Here is a 23,084-nt window from a genome sequence, read left to right as displayed (position 1 = left end):
GCTTCCCTGGTTGGTCTGCAACACTCTGTGCCTAGTGCCACACAACAGTGCCAGGAAAGTAAGACATGGGGACTTCACAGGGAGAGGACAACTGAAGCTCCACCCCTATGTGCTTCTTTACTTAACTGACTTTCATCCATATCTTTTCCCTGTAATAAACCATTACCAGGGGTAATAAGCTTTTAGTGAGTTCTGGGAGTCCTAGAGAAGTATCGAACCTGAAGGTTGACTTTGGAAACTTTTTAAATTTGCAGAAACGAAATTCTAGAGAAATCCAGTTTATTTTAAATAAATGAACTTCACAATAAAATAGGACAAAGGAAAAAAACGAACACTTATTTAAGTTCTCTAAAAGTCAAGTTACTACTATTCCTAAAGAAAAACACACACCAATCCTCTCTTTTTCTTTAAAGCATTAGCTTTTCCCCTGAATACGTTTTGTGATTTGGGTACATTCTGAAGGAATGCTAGCTTAAAATAACGTCAGAAATCTTTTTGTACAGAAATCTGTGGACAAATACTGAGAGTGCTGACCAAAGGTATAACAAACTTTTAAAAATATTTTGTAAACAACTACTATGTTCCAAAAGCATATTCCAGTGTGCCAGGCATTTTCACATACCTTATATTGTTTGATTCTTTTTTTTTTTGAAACGGAGTTTCGCTCTTGTTACCCAGGCTGGAGTGCAATGGCGCCATCTCGGCTCACCACAGCCTCCGCCTCCTGGGTTCAGGCAATTCTCCTGCCACAGCCTCCTGAGTAGCTGGGATTACAGGCACGCACCACCATGCCCAGCTAATTTTTTATATTTTTAGTAGAGACAGGGTTTCACCATGTTGACCAGGATGGTCTCGATCTCTCGACCTCGTGATCCACCCGCCTCAGCCTTCCAAAGTGCTGGGATTACAGGTGTGAGCCACCACTCCCGGCCCTATTGTTAGATTCTTACAGCCATTCTTCTTAGATATTCTTATCCCCATTCCAGAATGAAGGAAAATGAGACCTCAGAGGTTTCAAGCAGCATAAAAACCAGGAGCAGTGGAGGCAAAGATACTCCATTCCTCCTCTTATTTGTTGTAAAGGAAAAGTTAATTCTCTGGGCTCAGGCTCCCCCTGGAAAAATGATAAAATGCCTGCTTCACTGGGCTGCTGCAAGGATTAGCTGGGTTACCGCAATGAGCAAATACATATTAATTCTTTTCCTTTCCCTCTTTCCACTGTGGTCAGCCTAAGGCTACATTGCTAGTAAATAGCAAAGTCAGTCTACAAAGTCAGATCTTTTTCTGCTAAACTCAGCTTTAGAATAATTTTTGAAATTACATTGCTGCTCTACGATTCTAGATTTCAGACATACTTTACTTTTGGTAAAGTATATAAGAAAGAAGGGAACTATAAATAAGGAGAATCCTACAATAATGGCTAGAGATGTTTCTAAAATTCAACGTTTGAATAGTCAGAGAATCTCAAAGATTAAAAATTCATTATACACATGTATTAACAATTTAAAGTTTGGTACACTGCCATACTCTCAAGGACTGAATTTAGAGTTAAAACTAACAAAATAGATATACATTTTAGGGTATAAAAGATTATTACTGAAAAATTTTAAAACTTATATTTCAAAGCACTCTATTTCTCATTGTTTTAGACTATTTAGGGCAAACCTGGACACACAATAATAAAGCTCACCTGCATCATAATTTTCAGACGGTCCAAAGGGGCAGTGCTTGTTCGAGAGACAGCACCAGCAATGCCTCCTGCCAAAAGCTGCCGCCACCACTGTCCGGATTTTTTTTCATCTTCCGTGAATTCATCTGGAATGGTTAAGCTATCCCCTATGTCAATTCCCTGTTAAAATGAAAAAAAGATCCCCATGCTTCTTAGTTAAAAATATATAATGCCAGAAGATGTTTTTGTTTTAGAGAAGAATCATATGTTATTTTACAGTTAATATGAATTTTTCTCCCTAGAATTTATACTAAACCAGTTTGAGCACATAGATTATAAGTAGTCTATTCACAACAAATGAAGTACAGTGTCAGTTCACAAGAAATGGAAATAAACAGTAATTACAAATATACAAAACCAACAATTACAACTTTCTTTCTTCATGGATTCATAGTAACTTTGCTTCTCTTGGTCTAGGTCAGAATGAAAGGGCAGTGTTCTGTCAGGTATAGTCAATCTTTTTTACTGTCAAACTTTTTTCTAGCCTTTTCATAAGGCTAGAAAACCATATCCAATTGGTGATAACATCTTTTAATAAATTTAGTTCATCAATTCTCAAATAATACTTCCTTTATCTCAAATTTATATTTATATTATACTTTATACCATGATATGTTCTAAATATGTAAATTAAAACTGTGTATGTGAACAACCCTAAGCTCATGACCTACTGTTTATAAAAATATTTGTATAAATCTGACTTGTCATTTAAAACATACAATAGATTCTATATAAAATTTAGCTAATGGAGAGGTATTGTTTGAAATCATCACCCCTTCAACCTATTCTACAGTACTATAGCTTGAGAGAAATAACTCTATAATAATATTTTTACAACTCTATTCTCTAAATTGTTTTGGCATAAAAAATTTTACAGGCAAAAGTGCAAGGGGAAGGAGCTATCCTATGGTAGTAACCATCTCTTCCTTCATTTTACTATCAATAAAATGGAGATATGACTGTAGCCTCAACTGTTAGCAACTACCTTAAAAAATACAGTAAGAATCACGTAAATAAAACTTCACTTAGTGTAAAATTTATCGTGGCAACTGAACTAGTATAGTATTATTCTATACTCATAGTTGAGAAGGCACTACTCACCAGCAACAATTTTATAATGCTTTATGTAAGCTTAGGTATTGTTACTAGTGGCAATGTGAACTGCTTCATTTAATGCATATTTAATTTAGCAAAATCCATGAATAAGCATTGAAGATAAACCTATTAAGGGGGAAGAAAATAAACCTCCTTCAGAGAGTTCCCACTGGTTTCAGAAGTAGATTGCACAATAATAGAACTTGGTTTACACCAGTATGCAGAATATTCATGAAACAATCAAAATTTGGAAGTTTTGTAGAAAACAAACTGGTATGAAATGCCATCTAAGCTAAGCACATGAAGCAAAAAGATTCTGTAACCTTCATGATTATTTTAAATGCCTTATGCCAGAGATAAACCTAGGCAATCTGACCAAACAAGGAAACAGATTCTTAGCAACCATGAGGTGCTGAGATTATTTGGGTAATATAGTATCTATAAAAAGCAAAAGCCTGCAACTTTTACACTTCCCTATGGCAGAAACTTGAATGCCAATAAAAGCTAGATAGCATATTCATCAAGATGGTACTTCTTCCAAGTTGTCAGGATGAACACTTATGCAGTCTTGGGTGCTATTGTTGTTGTTTTAATACTCTATAAATCTATGCCTAGCAGAATAAATTAGACTCTGCGGGTTAAGGAGCTATTGGGACTCAGGTAGCCTGGCCTGTAAGTGTTACAGTGTTCTTGGCTGACAACTGTACCTGTGGTTTATAGCTCCAAATAAGTATAAATACAGGAAGTATACTTACTGTGGAATGTTTCCAGAAACGGATAATTTCCTCAATGTCTGTAGCGGGATTAAATAAGAAGTAGTCTCTCCATTCAGTCCAGTCCACTGTCATTGTCCCATCTGCATCAATGCTGAAAATGTTTGAAAATGATCAAAGAATGAAACTAAACTGATAAATAAAACTAACATTATTGGCCGCTTCACAGAATGACAGTTTCTTTTCTAACTTAATATTCTTATTAAATTAAAAACCCCATTTACAAGTATAGTTTATTGGAAATGGCAGCAAGCATATGGTCCTGTCAGATAGTTTTAATTATTTAGATAAAAATGGACCCCCCAAATTACAGCCAGCTCACTAAAGAGTACTTTCAGCACTCTCAAACTCTGTCAATGAGCTACAAAACACAAAAACTGAAAGATAAAATCTTGAAAGGTGGTAATAAATGGGGGATTATCCATTTTATTTCCTGTACTTAGTGGATCAAGAAGATAATTCTTAATGTTCTGTTGCAACATTTGAATGCAGTCTTGAAATATATTCTAAACATGCTATACACTTCCTCCAAGTTAGAAAAATTAACAGTGATTGTAAAAAATCTAACTCTCAGTGACTGAGACTTTGAGTTTTAAGAAATCCTCATACCTCATTTTCAATCTTAAAATTAACATATTGTAGTCTTAAATATTTATTATTAATATTTGGCTTGTTTCACAAGTGTCTTGGTAATAACGTCATTTGTATCTGTTTTCTCCTAAGAGAAACTCTGAATGTGCCAGGATTTTGACTGTTTTATTCTCTTCTTTAGGCCACCTCTTCCAGTGACTGGCACAAAGAAGGTGCTCATTTATTTGCTTAATTAACGGATGTCTCTAAAAACATGTTTTGGTGCATCCTACAAATTTTATTCTATAATTTGTGTTCCCCAGAATTTTATCAACCAGCTTAAAAATCTTATGTCTTCATAGTGAATTTTAAAATGTGGTGACACTCTATTTGTATTAATTATTTTGCCATATAATCTATTACTAGACTATTAATAATTAATATTAACATAGTTGATATTAACATAGCTACCCTGTAGCTGATATTAACGATAGCTACCCCAGATTTTTTTTTCGGTTAGTAAGACTTTAATTTGCTTGTCCTTTCATCTGATAATCTCTGTCTTCTGATGAAGTTTACATTAATTTTTATTAACTGAAGACTAAACTGAGAAAGTCTCAACTGATCAGAAGGTGATTATCTTCTAACTTACTCTCCACCGACCTAAAACCCCCAGGGAAACTGGATAAAAATGTTACTTAGCCCACTCCATGTGAGAATGGAGACGAAGGGAAATCATGTCCCAACATTACTGCAAGGTACATTTTAGTGGAGCTTTACTGTGCTTCAATTTATTTCTCCCACATTACCTACTGCTTTCTAATTATCTCATTCTTTCTATGTTTTTCCCTCTCCTCTTCACTGGATTGTTTGAATCTTATGTTTATGTATCTATTTTCTCATTCCATTCCTTTCCTCCATAGTTTGGAAGTTATATACTCAACTACTATAATTTCAGTGCTTTACCTTGAAATTTTATCATATACATAACAAATTCTAAAGTTAATGTTTGCCCCCACTATCCTAAATAAGAATTTTAGAACAGTTTAAAACAAATAATCATCTCACCTCTTGACTTACATATGATCTTTTCTAGTACTGTAGTTGTCCTTTTTCTTAGAACCCACAAATGGGTCATTATTATCATATCCATGGCTGTTTCCAACAGATTGCTGAAATAATGCAGAGACCACTAGCTAAGAGGTGGCCCACTATAGTCTAGAGTACCAAGAAACACTGTATGACCCATTCCCTATACGTGCTGGTTCCAGTGCTATCTGTGCCCTTTCCCCTAACTACCTCCCACCCACCCTTTTCACTAGGATAATTCTATTCATTCTTTAACAGATTCTTCAATATTTTCTGAGAGTCCATTATTGCAATGTGGTGGACAAAGAACCATTAGCCAGATACATATGCTCTGTGCCCTCAGTGGGAAGAACAGGCACCAAACGAAAGCAAGCAATAGCAAATATTCACTGAGCATTTGCCAGGCATTGTTCTAAGTATTTCACATGTTAACTCATTTAATCCTTAAAACAAGCCCATGTATTTACTATACTCTCCATTTTACAGACAAAGAGAGTCTGAGAATTTTGTTATAGGTCACAAGGCTAGTAAGTAGAGTAGAATTAAGTGTTTCAACCCAGGCATTCTAACTCTGAACTGTACTCCTAACCACTGAGCTATACAAATGAGCCAATGATTACAAACCATAAGAGTCATTCAGCAGAGAAGCAAGTTACAAAGACAAAGAAGAACTGGAGTGAAGCATGCCAACTTCTCATTAATTGTGGAGAAAGAAACCTAGAGATAAAAAAATGAGAGGAAACAAGGGAAATGAGATAGAGATGAAAGTCTAAAAGCAAAATGGGTTTTTACTTGATAGCAGAAGATAATTATGATATATGTGAAACACACGTTTCAGAGGGAATGCCTGCTCCAGCAACTTCCTATCTAGAGCTTCTACGGAACAGGTGTAAGTAGGAGACTTTATTACAACCCAGTGACTCCTCTCTTATGCCCTGATGACCCATCACAGCTGTTTCAATCAGCACTGTGTTACCATTTAGTCTTGTTTTAAACAAACACCCAAGACTGAGTAATTTATGAGGCTTATTTGGGTCATAAGTTCTACAGCATGGCACCAAAATCTGCTTAGCTTCTGGTGAAACCTCAGGAAGCTTTTACTCATGGCTAAAGGCAAAGGGGGAGCAAGTGTGTCAGACAGTGAGAGAAGGACAAGTAAAATGAGGTGCCAGACTCTTATAAACAACCGGCTCTCATGAACTAATAGAGTTCACTTATCACCAAGCCATTAATGAAGGATCCACTCCTGTGACCCAAACAACCCCAATTAGTCCCTAATTGCAACACCAGAGGTCACATTTTAACGTGAGATTTGGAGGGGACAAATATCCAAACCATATCAAGCACCGGATTTTTTTCCCATGAATTCAGATTTGGGACACAAAGAGACAGTAAAATGGAAGAAAACAAGCTGACATTTGGAGTGACATGAGTAACACCAACGGCTAAACACTTGAGGGAAGGTCCATGATGGTTACATACCTATAGGAAACTAGTTACATTCTGCCTTTAAAAATTGTTTCTAATATTTTTACTGAAGAAGTATAAACACTAGTAATAATAATTGCCCAAAAGTTTTTAAAAAAACCCAAGTCATCCATCAAAGAAATATAAACACAAATGAGATATCAAAACAACAATGAGGTATCACTTCATGCCAATTATCTATTAGTTAGGGTTCTCTAGAGAAGCAGAACCAATGGATGATTAAAATCAAAAGAAATAAAGACCAGCTGGATATGGTGGCTCATGCCTGTAATTCCAGCTCTTTGGTAGGCCAAGGTGGGTGGATTACTTGAGCCCAGGATTTTGATACTAGCCTAGATGATATGGTTTGACTGTGTCCCACCCAAATCTCATCCTGAATTGTAGTTCCCATAATCTCTGTGTCATAGGAGAGACTCATGAGAAAGTGAGTGAGTTCTCACAAGAGCTTATGGTTTTAAAGGGGCATTTCCCTCTTTGCTCAGCACTTCTCCTTCCCTTCCCCATGTGAAGAAGGACATGTTTGCTTCCCCTTCTGCTATGATTGTAAGTTACATGAATCCTCCCTAGCCATGCAGAACGGTGAGTCAATTAAACCTCTTTCATTTACAAATTACTCAGTCTTGGGCAGTTCTTCATAGCAGTGTGAGAACTGACTAATAAAGTAAATTGGTAACAGGACTGGGGTGCTGCTATAAGGATACCCAAAAATGTGGAAGTGACTTTGGAACTGGATAACAGGCAGAGGCTGGAACAGTTTGGAAGGCTCAAAAGAAGACAGGGAAATGGTGAGAAAGTTTGAAACTTCTCAGAGATTTGGAGGGCTCAGAAGACAAAAATATGTGGGAAAGTTTAGAACTTCCCAGAGACTTGTTGAATGGCTTTCACCAAAATACGATAGTAATATGACCAGTGAAGTCCCGGCTGAGGGGATCTCTGATGGAGTTGAGGAACTTGTTGGAAAATGGAGCAAAGATGACTCTTCCTGTGCTTTAGCAAAGAGACTGGTGGATTTTTGCCCCTGTCCTAGGGATCTGTGAAACTTTGAACCTGACAGAGATGATTTGCGGTAACAGGCAGAAGAAAATTTCTAAGTGACAAAGCATTCAAGAAGAATTACAGAGTAAAAGTTTGGCAAATTTGCAGCCTGATGATGTGATAGAAAAGAAAAACCTATGTTCTGAGGAAAAAATTCAAGACAGCTGCATAAATTTGCATAAGTAACAAGGAGTGAAATGTTAATCAAGGCAGTGACTCCAGGGGACTTCAGAGGTCTTCACGGAAGGCCCTCCCATCACAGGCCCAGAGGCCCAGGAGGAAAAATGGTTTCAGGGGCCAGGCCTAGGGCCTTGCTGCTTTGTGCAGTCTCAGGACTTGATGCCCTGCATCCCAGCCATGGAGAAAAGGGGCTAAGGTACAGCTTGCACCATGGCTTCAGAAGGTGCAAGCCCCAAGCCTTGGCAGCTTCCACATGGTGTTGAGTTTGTGGGTGCACAGAAGCCAAGAACTGAAGTTTGAGAACCTCTGCCTAGATTTCAGAGGATGTATGGAAATGCCTGGATGTCCATAGAGAAGTTTGTTGCAGGGGTGGAGCCTTCAAGGAGAACCTTGGCTAGGGTAGTGCAGAAGGGAAATGTGGGGCTGGAGCCCCAACACAGACTCCCCATTGGAGCACTGCCTAATGAAACTGTGAATAGAGAGGGCCACCATCCACCAGACCCCAGAATAGTAGATCTACTGACAGCTTGCGCTGTGCACCTGGAAAAGCCACAGACACTCAAAACCAGCCTGTGAAGGCAGCCAGGGGAGAGGCTGTACCCTGCAAAGCCACAGGGGTGGAGATGCCCAAGGCCATGGGAGCCCACCACTTGCATTACTGTGAGCTCAATGTGTGACATGATGTCAAAGGAGATCATTTTGGAGCTTTAAGATTGCCCCACTGGATTTTGGACTTGCATGAGGCCTGTAGCCCCTTCATTTGGGCCAATTTCTCCCATTCGGAACAAGTGTATTTACTCAATGCCTGTACCCCCATTGTATCTAGGAATTATAATAACTAACTTGCTTTTGATCTTACAGGTTCATAGGCAGAAGGGACTTGCCTGGTCTCAGATAAGACCTTTGAATTTTGGGTTAATGCTGGAGTGAGTTAAGACTCTGGGGGACTGTTGGGAAGGCACAATTGTGTTTTGAAATGTGAGAACATGAGATTTTGGAGGGGCTAGGGGCAAAATGATATGGTTTGGCTGTGTCCTCACCCAAATCTCATCTTGAATTGTAGTTCCAATAATCCCCACATGTCATGGGAGAGACCCAGTGGGAGGTAATTGAATCATGGGGAAGGTTACTCTCATCCTGATGTTCTCATGACAGTGATTGAGTTCTCATGAGATCTCATGATTTTATGAGTATTCTCCCTCTTTGCTAGGCACTTGTCTTCCTGCCATCATGTGAAGAAGGATATGTTTGCTTCCCCCTCTACCATGATTGTAAGTTTCCCAAGGGCTCCTCAGTCAAGGAAAACTGTGAGTCAATTAAACCTCTTTCCTTATAAATTACCTAGTCTCAGGCAGTTCTTTATAGCAGCATGAGAATGGACTAATACACTAGGCAACATGGCAAAACTTTGGCTCTACAAAAAATATAAAAAGTAGCCAGGCATTGTGGTACATGCCTGTGGTTCCAGGTACTCAGGAGGTGGGAGGATCAATTGAGCCAGGGAGGTTGAGGCTGCAATTAGCCATGATTGTACCACTGCACTCCAGGTGGGATGACAGAGTAAGACCCTGTCTGAAAAAAATAAAAATCAAAAAATCAAAAGACAGACAGTAATGAGTATTGCTATGGCTGTGGAGAAACTGGAATTCATTGCTGCTGGGATTATAAAATGGTACAGTCACTTTAGAAACAGTTTGGAAGTTCTTCAAAATATTAAAGATATTTAATTAAATATTAAAGAATCTCTAGACATTCTTTATAAAGGGCATTCTCAGACAAAGCCAGTCTGCAAAGACTGAAATATGAGCCTACTTCTTCAAATGCACAGACATAAACACATGGCCACAAGCATCAATAACAATCAGTAACACGACATCACTAATGACCATCCCTAAAGAAACAGAGATGAACTGACAAAGAATTCAGAATAACTATTTTAAGAAAGCTCAGCAAACTTCAAGAAAATACAAAGAAACAATTCAATGAAATTAGAAAAATAACCAGTGACAGTGAAAAAGGTAATAAAAAGACTGAAATAATGAGAAAAAAAATCAAACAGAAATCACAGGGCTGAAAAATACAATGAACAAAATAAAAATACAATGTGGGAACATCAACTATAGGAGTAATTAAGAAAAAAGAAAAGAACTGCAAACTCAAATACAGTTATCTGAAAATACACAGAGGTGAATAAAGACTGAAAATGAATGAAGAAAGCTTACAAGATTCATGGAACAGCATCAAAAGAGCCAAGTTTTGAGTCACAGGAGTTAAAGAATAAGAAAAGAAAGATAAAGCGGGTAAAAAGCTTACTTAAAGAAACAGTAATGGAAAATTTTCCAAACCTGGAGAAAGATGTAAATATCCACACACAAGAAAGTCAAAGGTCTCTAATCCAATTCAATCCAAACAAGACTACCCCAAGACATACTACAATCAAACTCAAAGACAATGAGAAGATCCTGAAAACAGCAAGAAAAAGAAGCAAATAACATATAAGAGAGTCCCAATATGGTTAGCAGCAGACAAGCCAGTAGAAAAAGAGATGATATATTCAAACTGTTAAAGGAGAAAACTACCAACCAAGAGTAATGTACCCAGCAAAGTGTCCTTCAGAAATGAAGGAGAGATACTTCCTCAGACAAACAATAGCTGAGGGAGATAATCATGACCACACCTATTTTATAAGAAATGTAAAAGGAGCTCCTCGAGCCAAAAGAAAAAGATGCTAATGGGTAACACAAAAACATCTGAAAGTATAAAACTGACTGATAAAAGAAAGTACACAGGTAAATTCAAGATACTCTAATACTGTGATTATGGCAGGCAAATCTCTTATATCTTTAGTGAAAAAGATAAAAGACAAAACTATTAAAAGTAATAATAGCTAGAATAATTTGCTAAGAGATATACAATATAAAATATGTAAACTGCGGCATTAAGAATTCAAAGTGTCGGGGATTAAGTAAAAAGGTAGACTTTTTTGTTTGGGAGGGGTTTAGCAATCAAAATTAAGTTATCGAGTTTAAATAAAATATTTTAACTCTTAAGATTTTTTTGGTAGCCTCTTGGTAACCATAAACCAAAAACCAATAGTAGGTACACAGAAAATAAAAAGCAAGAAATCAAAACATACCACTAGAGGAAATCACTTAACCACACACACAAAAGAAGACAGCAAGAGAGGAAGAAAATAACAAAGGATCTACAAAAGAACCATGAAACAATTAACAAAATGGCAGTATTAAGTCCTTGCCTATAAATAATTACCTTGAAAATAAGGGGATTAAATTATCCAATCAAAAGACATGGTGTCTCAGTGGATAAAACAAACAAGACTCAACTATATGCTGCCCAGAGCAGACTCATTTCATCTGTAAAAATATACACAGACTGATGGTGAAAGAATGGAAAAAGATATTCCATGCAAACAGAAACCAAAAGAAAGCAGGAGTAACTATACTTACGTCATATAAAACAGACTTTAAATCAGAAATTGTAAAAAAGAAACAAAAGATCCTAGTCAACTCAATAAGAGGATATAACAATAAGTTATATGAAAGTATTTTTACTCCAGTTCTCTCATTTTGAATTTTCAGTGTCATAATTTATATATTTTATATTGCACATCCCTTAATAAAATATATAACTATTGTTTTTTATAAATATATATGAGCCCAATATCAGAGCACCTTAATATAAAAACCAAACATTAATAGGTCTGAAAATATAGACTGGAATACAGTAATAGTAGGAGGCTTCAACACCCTACCTTAAGCATTGGACAAATAATCTAAACAGAAAGTAATAAGAAACATCAGACTTAAACTGTACTGTAGACCAAATGGACCAATCAGACATAAAACATTTCACCTAACAGCAAGAGAGTGTACATTCTTCTCAACTGCACATGGAACACACACCAGGGGAGATCATATGTTAGGCCACAAAACAAGTCTTAACAAATTTAAGAAGAGTGAAATCATATCAAGTATCTTTTCTGACCACAATAATCTAAAACTAGAAATCAGTATCAGACGTACTTCAGCAAATTCACAAATACATGGAAATTAAACAACATGCTCCTGAATCATCAGTGGGTCAATGAAGAAACTGAAAGGGAAATTCAGAAATTTCCTGAGATGAAAAAAAATGGAACCGTAGCATATCAAAACCCATGGAACACAGCAAAAGCAGTTTTAAGAGCAAAGTTTATGGCAGTAAATACTTACCTAAAAACAAAAAACCTCAAATAAACAATCTAACATTATACCTAAAGGAATTACAAAGACAAGAACAAACTGTGCCCAAAGTTAGTATAATAGAAGGAAGAAAATAATAAAAATCAGAACAAAGGTAAATAAAGACAAAAATAGGAAAAAGCAATAAAATTGAGAGTTGGATTTTGGAAAGTTAAATAAAATTGACAAACCTTTGGCTAGTCTAAGAAGGGAGAATACAAAATCAGAAATGAAACAGGAGACATTACAACTGATATGACATAAATACATAAGATCATAAGACACTTATGAACAATTAAATGCCAACAAAAGCAAAATGTTATGCCTGCAGTCTCAGTCACTCAGTCACTGAGGCAGGAGGATCACCTGAGCTCAGGTGTTCAAGGCCTGGAAAACATAATGAGACCCGATCTATCAAAAAAAAAGAAATGAAAAAAAGAAAAATCGGTGGTATTTCTAAACACTAATAGTGATCTATCTGAAAAGAAAGCAAGAAGAAAACAATTCCATTTATAGTAGCTACAAAAAAATTAAATACTTAGGAATAAATTTAACCAAAGAAATGAAAGACTTCTATAAGAAAACCAGTAAAACATTGATGAAAGAAACTGAAGAAACAAATAAATAAAAAGATATCCTGTGTTCCTGGACTGGAAGAATTAATATTGTTAAAATGACCATACTATCCAAAGCAAACTACAGATTCAATACAACTGCTATTCAAAATACCAATGATATGCTTCACAGTAATAGAAAAACAATCCTAAAATTCACATGGAAACACAGAAGATTCCGAATAGCTAAAGCAACCTTGAGCAAAAAGAATAAAGCTGGAGGCATCATACTACCTAACCTCAAAATATACTACAAAGCTAAAGTAGCATAAAAAGTATGGTTGATGAGGTTTGGGCTTAAGATAAAGATTAAAAAGAAAGAGCTGGCATAAAAATTTCCCCCTATGGGAAAGTTAGACCTTTAAGTGCTGAAAAACTTTTACTAACCAAACACCTCATAATAAACTGGAATTATGCTTGGTGCATCTGCCCTGAGGGCACTGCTTTGACTGGAGTAAAAACAGACACACAGACCAACGGAGCAGAATACACAGCCCAGAAATAAATCCACACACTTACAAGCAACTGATTTTTGACAAAGTTACCAAGAATACACAATAGGAAACAGTCTTTTGAATAAATGGTGTTGGGAAAACTAGATATCCAAATGCAGAAGAATGAAATTAGGCCCTTATCTTACACAGTATACAGACATCAATTCAAAATGGATTAAAGAAGTAAATGTGGACCCCAAACTGTGGGGAGCAGCAGCCATCTTGTAACTATGTTGCTTAAGCTTTTGTTCCTCTTACCTAAACCTCCATCTTGTGGGCTTCCCTTATTGTTTAAGTTTCACATTCCTCCTAGTTAGGAGGCTAGCCTGCAGCCTCATCTCCATGGTTACTCTCTGACCTCAGCCCTCAGAACTTCCCCCCCTTACTTGTTTATAAGCAATCGCCTTGTAGCTAATAAAGGAGACTTGATCAGATCCTTGACTTGTCTCCACGCGTCTCCTGTCTCTCTCTTTTAATCCCCACTCCCTCCCTAGGGTTTCCTTTGCTTGTCCCGCGGGTCGGGACACCAACTATGAAACTACTAGAAGAAAACATAGGAGGAAAGCTCCATACCATTAGACTTGGCAATGGTTTTTTTTGATATGACACCAAAAGCACAGGCAACGAACACAATAGTATATAGGTAAGACTACATCAAACTGCAAATATCCTGCACAGCCAAGGAAACAATCAATAGAGTGAAGAGACCCCTACAGGATGGGGGGTAGTATCTGCAAACCATACATCTGATAAAGGGTTGATATCCAAACTAAGGAACTCAAACAACTCAATAGCAAGAAAACAACCTAAGTAAAAATGAGAAAAAATCTGAATACACATTTTTCAAAGACATGCAAATGGCTAAAAAGTACATGAAAAAATGCTCAATATCACTAATTGCCACAGAAATGCAAATAAAAACCACAATGAGATATCGCCTCATACCACACTTAGAACGACTATTATCAAAGAGACAAAAGATAAGTGTTGGCAAGTATGTAGAGGAAAGGGAAACTTTGCACCTTGTAGGTGAGGATGTAAATTAATACAGTCATTATTGAAAGCAGTATGGAGTTCCTTAAAAAATTAAATATAGAACTACCATATGATCCTGCAATCTCACCACTGGATGTGTGTGTGTGTGTGTATACATATATATACATATATAAAATGAAATCGGTATGTCAAAGAGGCTTGTGCATTCCCATGTTCATTATAGCACTATTCACAATAGCCAAGATACGGACTCAACCTAAGTGTCCACCAATGCATGAATAGAGAAAATGTGCTATACATACACAACAGAAAATTATTCAGCCATAAAAAAGAAGGAAATCCTGTTATTTGCAACAACATGAATGAAATAAGCCAGGTAAAGACAAATACTACATGATCTCACTCATATGCGGAATCTAAAAAAGTTGATCTCATAAAATCAGAGAGCAGAATAGTTTGGGGGTGGGGTATGGTTTGGGGAGATACTGGTCAAAGGACACAAATTTCCAGCTCGGCAGGAGGAGGAAGTTCAAGAGCTCCACTGTACAACATGATGACCACAATTAAAAATATATTCTTGAAAAATACTAAGAGAATAGATGTAAAGTATTCTCACCACAGAGATCATAACTATGAGATGTATCATGTAAATTAGCTAGACTTAGTCATTCCACAATGTATATATACTTTGAAACATCATGTTGTACATGATACATGTAATTCTGTAAATTTAAAAATAAATGTTTTAAATCACTGAATTGTACACTTTAGAAAAGTGAATTTACGGTATGTGAATTACATCTCAATAAAGCTGCTGGCCTGGCATGAATTACATGGTTCATTCCTGTAATCCTAGCATTTTGGGAGGCTGAGGTGGGTGGATCACCTAATGTCAGGAGTTTGAGATGAGCCTGGCCAATACGGTGAAATCCTGTCTCTACTAAAATTTAAAAAATTAGCCAGGCATGGTGGTACATGCCTGCAGTCCCAACTACTCAGGAGGCTGAAGAGGGAGAATTGCTTGAACTTGAGAGGCAGAGGTTGCAGTGAGCCAAGATCACGCGATTACACTCCAGCCTGAGCAACTGAGTGAGACTCTGTCTCAAAATTAAAAACAAAAAGTTCCCACAAAATACTTACATTAAAAATTATGTAGCTACTTTTAAATATCCGACCCTCTTCATTACTCTTTGCTATGGACTGAACTATATCCCTCCGGAATCCAAATGTTAAGGCCCTAACCTCTCATGTGATTATATCTGGAGATAATAGCACCTTTAGTGGGTACTTAAAGTTAAATGAAGTCATAAGAATGAAACCCTGATCCAACAGGACTATGTTCTTATAAGAGGAAGCAAGAGAAAGGTCTTTCTCTCTCTCTGCCATCTGACAATACAGTGAGAAAGCATCCATCTGCAAGCCAGAAAGAGAGACCTCACCACAACCCAACCACGCTGGCACTCTTATCTTAAACTTCTAGTTCCCAGACATGTGAGAAAATACATTTCTGTTGTTTAATGCATCCAGCCTATGGTATTTTGTCATGGCAGCTAAGCTAATACTTCTTAGTCTACTTCTGAAGCTTGGGCTTAGAATTTGCATTATTCTTAAAGCTGTCATAGAAAAATGTAATAATATGATCTCTGGCCTAACAGCCAGGGAAAAACCCTCACTTTCCTAGAAGAATGTTGACTTTAGAAGCAGAATATTATATGCTCTATATCTGTCACTGTCCAAATTCTGTTTATCTTCTTTTCATGTTTTAGGTTCCATTTCGTCAGGAAAGCGCTTCTCATCCAGTGCTAACAAAAGTCACTATGTGCTCAGCCTTGAGACTTTGAGCCTTCCTACTGAGCAGCTGTCTATCAAAGAAATTATGATGAGAGAGAAGGGATGAAAATGCTATGGTACAGATATAAAACAAGATAAATAACAAAGTCACTTAGAAATTCTTTTTAGACAATGTGAGAACTAAAAACATTCACAACAATATTAATACAATGTAACTGTCCTTTTCTGTTTTATGTTATCATAAAAAATCAGTCCCTGCCCTGTGTTTGTAGTAACAGAGTATTTGAGAGCACCTGAGCTGCAGAGATCACTGCTTTGTCCTGTGAAATAAACATTAAGGCTCAAAAAGTTTGGCTTAAATAGTCAAATTGATTGCCCCGGACAATAAGGTTAAAATTTGGATCTCTTTTCTGAAAGTTAAAATAGGTATTTCTTTGTTAGCCAGGAGAGCTTAGTGATTTCCTGTTTTTCCAGTCACATGTAGATTAAATAATGTGATGAATCTGCTAGGCTTCTTAGTTTGAATCAATGAATTTTACTGTCACATTAGAAACCAAATAAAAAAAAGTAACACCAAAACTCTTTAGCTCCTTATCTATGGAGTTAAAATCTTACTTCCTGACATTCCACTATCCCTTGAGGCCCCACAGGAAAGAGTCCAGACTGAGGTTACACTTCCCATTCCTACACTTTAGATAAATGTACACAAACAAAATGAACCAGAGGAAAAAAGAAAGATCTTAGATATACATAATGAAGACTAGTGAGGTGTTTTAAAGCCACACTAAGAAACACAGACTTCTAATGCAGGATATTAAAGCAAAACAAGTCAACTGTTGACCAAGATGAAGAGCTTACCTTTGAAGAATCAACTCCGCCTGTTTTTCAGAAATAGTTAGACCCAGTGTCTGGAGAGACTGGACAATTTCTGAAGCCTCGATTTTTCCTTTAAAGAAATAAAATGGGCAAAAATTACAACTCAGAACTGACAAGAACCACGGAAATAATGAATTTCAAATCTCTCATTTAATACAAAGCTTTACACTGATTAGGGCAAAATTATGCACTTAGGGGAGTTGTAGATTTGCTTAAATGCCTATCCCAACATCAATATTCAAAATTTAACAAATGCATTAAATAAATAAACACACATTGTTAAAAATTCAGTAATTACAACAGCCCTAGAGATAAATGATATTCTTCTAAAGAGACCAACTTCTCAAGTGGCCTTACCAAGTAATGTAATTAAGAAGTAGCAGAACTAAGATCCAAATCAAAATATTCTAACTGAGATAAACTCAACTAAACTAGGATCTATGCATTTTAAAAGTATCTAATTCTACATTTTTAATAAATTACTAAACATTTTATTATGCAAAACATCATATTATATGATGGAGAAGTAGAAAATGAGGAAATAAACTATTCTTTTAACAATCTGGCAGTAAAAATACAGGGAGCAAGGATCAAAGAACAATAAAAGACAGAAAATTTTTAGTGTTAGGGAAATTAGAGCATGTTTGTACACAGGAGAACAATCAGAACAGAGGAAGAAAGAGAAAAGAGAGAATAAAATGGAAGCAATAAATGTAAGTACTTCTGTATTTTATTCCAGCAGCTCACAAGCTCATGAGAATCCTAAAACTACTTCACATGAAGCAGAATAAAACAAAACAAAGTAAGAGAGGGTCTGGTGCTGAGGCAGCATGAGCAGCAGACTTCTCCAGAAAAAGAAGACGACAGAAATTACTGTCACTGGTGAAAGGACAAACTTTCTTAGAGAAAGGACCTTGGAGAGAAGACAGGATTCTGAGAGAATCCTCCTGAAGAGAAGGAAGGAGCAGCATGAGAATCTGGATCATGTAAGGACAGTAAGAGCCAGGATCTGTTAGCAATGAAATTATGCAAATATCATTCTGAATATTCTCCTTTAGAACTGTACTCTTAAAAAGATATGGTCAATTCTCATTATTTACAGTAATCATGTTCTATAAAGTTCTATATTCATTGCAAACACTGAATTAGCAAATACCGAACCATTGTTCCTTCAGGACATACAGGGTTAGGTTCCTGTGAGCTTCTGCTCACAACACTTTCATCAGTTGATCAATACATAACCTTTTCTTCTGTCTGTTTCTGTTTGAAGGCACCTCATTTAAAGTATGTTATTGATTCACTAATACTGAACTTGGGGCAAAGCTTATCTGATGCATCTGTTTTCTCCAGAAGGCTTACCATGGCTTTCTTGCACTTAGGGACACTAGTCAGCACTTCAGCACTACATTTAGAGAACATTTTAAAAAGCAAATTACCAATAAAAATACAAAAATGCAAAAACTGGCACAAAATACACCTTGAAAGGGACAGTTATTGGTTAATAGTATGAGAGCTGAAACAAGAAGGCAGAATATTGCTTTATTCTACTAGCTAGGAATATGGATGCTCAGCAACTCAAGTTTTTCACGGCTCTGTGCCTCTCCATGAATGCCTGGGAAAGTACTGTGAATATATATTTTGGGGTTACTTTTGGGATAAATTTTAGTGAGTAGGCAAATTTGGAAATACAGAATCCCCAAATAATGAAGATCAACTGTATATGTTTTACATTAAGGAAGTCTGAAAAATAAAAATATAAACCTCTAATACCACATTGTTTTAAAATAAACAAACATGGTAAATTAAGGGAACACTGTATAGATTTGCTACAAACATACCATTAAAATTTAATCTTTAATTATTTCCTCTGGATCATTTAGAGTTTTATGAAATGAACAGCTGATGTGTACACAACTTATATACTGGGATGATCGACCTCTGATTATCTGGCAACTGATCTTGAGGTAGCTACATCTCTCAGCTACTGCCTGCCATAACAGCACACAGATAATCTGATCTGCAACTGAACTGCAGAGGGTCCATGTTGGAACCAAAGTTTGCAGGGAAGAAGGAAAGCTGAATTTTGCTAGAAGACTGGACTAAGGGTAGACTTGGGGGCATATATTGTAAGACTTACTGAGGGTGACAAATATTCCAATAGTACTGCTTTCCAACCCAAACTCAAAAATTACTATCAGTGCTGAAAGGACAGACTTTCTTGGAGAAAGGACCTTCTTTCTGGATGAGAGTCATGGACTTGAACAATCATCAAAACCATTTACAGAGTTGTTTGTTTGAGGGAAACTGCTTTGAATTTAACTTTAATTTTCAGTGTAAATCAGGGGATGGCAAACTATAACCCTCAAGCCAAATACAGTCTATTAACTATTTTTGTAAATATAGTTATATTGGAAATCAGCCATACCCATTCATTTACATATTGTCCATGGCTGCTTTTGAGGTACCACAGCAGAGATTGAGCTACAACCGAGACCACATGACCCACAAAGCTAAAATATTTATTATCTGGACTTCTGGACAAAAAAGTTTGCTGACCTCAGATATGAACCACATTTCCTCTCAATCTATTTGTTTAACCTGTTTCATTAACAATAAGTCTGTAAATAAAATGACCCTGACTCTTTACAAGTAGGGAGGAGTTTGGGGCTGCATTGTAATTTTATAAATTCTCTCTTCCTGTTAAAGGTTGCCTCTGGTGATGAGGGCTTCAAGACTCTATTTCTAATTAGAATTAGATAAGGTCTTCAGAGCAGGGCCCCCATGATGGGACTAGTGGCTTTATAAGAAGAGGAAGAGAGATCTGAGGTAGCACACTGACACAGTAAGAGGCCCTCACCAGATTCAGCCCTTCAACTTTGAACTTCCCAGCCTCCAGAACTGTAAGAAATAAATTTCATTTCTTCATAAATTACCCAGTGTGTGCTATTATAGCAACTGAAAACATATTAAGACAAACTCCAATCTATTAATTGAAATAGATAAGTCATAATCACAACTAGAAGGCACATACTTAAATGTTTAAATGCTATTTTTTCCCTAATTTCCAGGATCAGAAAGTATCTTCTCTAAATTAATTCTTTCAAAAATACTATCAAATGCAAGATAATCTGAAAGTTTTTTTAAAATTTGAGAATATACAATTGTCATTCCTGTCTACAAATAAAAATAAATCTCTCTTAACTAGAGGGCAAGAAAATATAATTATTATTTTTAACCTACAGGTTTAAGTCAAATCAGCATAATGTTCCACAGTTAAAATTTACAACAGGTCCTGCCCACAGTTTTTAATTCAGCAATGTAATTCATTACATTTGAAAGTAATGAAAAAGAAAAGCTATCTATAAGTTTTCTTCACTAAATAATATGAACTCTATATAAAAATCACATTACTAAGAAAAATAAGTATTAACACAAATAATAATTATCATCTAAACCCAGAGACATTATATAAACATCCTTTAGACTGTTGGAAGCATGAGAAATGCTTCTTCATAGCTGGTGATAAATACAAAAGAAAGACACACCATCATTATTTTTGTCCAAACTCTTAAATGCCAATTTCATTTTCTTCTCATGGTCTTTAAGGTACTTCATAAATTCTTCAAAATCCAGCTTCCCATCTTTGTTGACATCTCCAGTAGTAAAAATTTTCTATAAAATACAAAAAACATTAGAGAGAAGTTATTGCCAATGTGGGCTGATACAGAAACAACTTAAATTGCACACCATTCTGAGTAGCATGATGAACCTCACATCATCCTGTGCCATTGTGCCCAGGAGGTAAATGTTCTTTTGTCCAGCATATCCACGATATAGATTTGGGAGGCCAAGGCAGGTGGATCACAAGGTCAAGAAATCAAGACCATCCTGGTCAACATGGTGAAACCCCGTCTCTACTAAAAATACAAAAAAAATTAGCTGGGCATGGTGGTGTGTGCCTGTAATCCCAGCTACTCAGGAGGCTGAGGCAGGAGAATTGCCTGAACCCAGGAAGCGGAGGTTGCAGTGAGCCAAGATCGCGCCATTGCACTCCAGCCTGGGTAACAAGAGTGAAACTCCGTCCCCCCCAAAAAAAAAAGATGCTACTTGTTAGTCACTTAGTAGCCAAACCATTTATCAGATCAAAAATATATAGTACATGGCCGGGCACAGTGACTCACACCTGTAATCCCAGGACTTTGGGAGGTTGAGGCAGGCGGATCACTTGAGGTCAAAAGTTCAAGACCAGTCTAGCCAATATGGTGAAACCCCATTTCTACTAAAATTTAAAAAGTTAGCCAGGTGTGGTGGCACATGCCTGTAGTCCCAGATTCTCAGGAGCCTGAGACACAAGAATTACTTAAACCTGGGAGGCAGTGAGCCAAGATTACACCCCTGCACTCCAGCCTGGGAGACAGAGCAAGACTGCATCTTTAAAAAAAAAAAAAAAAACAAGAGCTAAAGCTAATTAAAGTAAAAAAAAAAAAAGTGTGTGTGTGTGTGTGTGTGAACATACAGGAAGAGAGGGAGTATATATAGGGTTCAATATTACCCACAGTTTCAGGTATTCAGTGGAGGTCTTGAAACATCCCCAGTACATAAAAACGGGACTACTATAATATGAAAGACTAGGGATGGATTCCCCTTTAAATCTTCCTATCTGTTACTTGTAGAAATAAAAGACCAACCAAATGAGAAAAGCAAAAGCCACTTGGCCCAAGCTTGCTATAACAAGGGAGTCAGCCACCCTCACTTGCTTTTTGACAGAGACTCAAAAGCAGGCAGAGGAGTGGGAAAGCTTTACAGTGGGAAAAAGGGAAGGCTTCAAGCACTTCCTGATTGGAGGCTGCTGGCCTGGGGAAGCTGTAGGCGGGCTCACTAGAAGCAGGGCATCCTATTTGACTAGCTTATTTAGCTTTCTCTGGTTCATCCTAAGTTGGAAGTGAAGAAAAACATTAGGGGTCTGTTGGTTATTGATCAAATCCTGATCATTTGGGGCTGACTGTTAGAGCAGTTAATGCATAGCTTTGTGTATTATCTCTAGAGACAGCAACCTGACTTCTTGCAAGTCTGACATAACAGGCTGGTTTCCTAGTCTCTTTATTTTAGATAAAGGGCTGGTTTTCTGGGCAGACTGCTCTAAATTTTGAGTCAAAGTTTCATTTTTATGTATGGTCTGACCATGATCTATATATTTGGCTTCTCAACTTTCACAGGAAAAAAACAAAATATTGTTCAAAAAACATACAGTTATCACAACAAAAAGTTATCTCTTTTGTATCTTAACATGACAATGTAAGTACCATTTCTTTACTGTTTTTTTATCAGTTGAGTTCTGTTTATATAAACAAATTTTCCTACTAGGGAAGGTAGAGACATGTGAGAAAGGACTCCTATCAAAACTTCCTAGAGATGTGACTGCCACCTGAGGAGAAGTCCCAACAGTGCTCCTCTGAAATACAATGTTTTGTGTGATTGGTGCAGAATTCTCTGGGGATGCGCCTCCCTTGGGTTTTGACATGTGAACTCTCGTCAGTCATCACTAGGTACACAAAGCCTCCTTGCCAAAAACGCCAGACAGATCTACAACCTTTTTGTTTCAATAAGAAAGAAATGTGTTTCAAAAGATGTGACTTGATGGCATAACCCAGAATTTCTTATGAAAGGCTACTTTGTGTCAAATAAACAAATATAAGTTACACTTGCAAATCTAAATATAAGAGTGGCTTTAAACAAATGTGAAGAACACTTCTTTCTTTCTTTCTTCCTTTTTTTGTTTGAGATGGAGTCTCCCTCTCTCACTCAGGCTGGAGTGCAGTGACGCAATTTCAGCTTGCTGCAACCTCTGCCTCCCTGGTTCAACCCTGCTTCAGCCTCCTGCGACCACATGCACCCACCACCACATCCGGCTATTTTTAATAAACAGTAACATTGGTCAACCACCTGAACACTGCAGTGGGCCTGGGTCAAGCTTGAGAACATGTAAATTTCGCCCTGTCTGCCCAATACCTCTCCAGGGCTCCCACCCCAATATCTCTCTGACCACAGCCACAGTGAGACCAACCTTCGCTTCTTCTAGATAATGAATGACCCCTACACGTCCTCCAGGCCTT

The 23,084-nt window shown here is 37.0% G+C and overlaps 1 protein-coding gene across 1 annotated transcript in view; it reads right to left on the bottom strand.

Moving 5' to 3' along the window:
* Positions 1-23,084, bottom strand: part of SLC25A24 (solute carrier family 25 member 24) — a 49,771-nt gene that overhangs the window by 18,572 nt on the left and 8,115 nt on the right. The window contains exons 2-5 of the mRNA XM_002751159.7: positions 20,517-20,643; positions 16,954-17,041; positions 3,580-3,691; positions 1,691-1,849 (exon numbers count right to left, since the gene is read on the bottom strand). Of these exons, the coding sequence (XP_002751205.4) occupies positions 1,691-1,849; positions 3,580-3,691; positions 16,954-17,041; positions 20,517-20,643 (486 nt within the window). The remainder of the gene's footprint in view (positions 1-1,690; positions 1,850-3,579; positions 3,692-16,953; positions 17,042-20,516; positions 20,644-23,084) is intronic.

This window comes from Callithrix jacchus, chromosome 7 (genome assembly GCF_049354715.1).
Source record: "Callithrix jacchus isolate 240 chromosome 7, calJac240_pri, whole genome shotgun sequence".
In the NCBI taxonomy this organism is placed as follows: domain Eukaryota; kingdom Metazoa; phylum Chordata; class Mammalia; order Primates; family Cebidae; genus Callithrix; species Callithrix jacchus.
The sequence above is the reverse complement of the archived record's forward strand: the minus strand, read 5'-3'. Positions and strand labels throughout refer to the sequence as shown.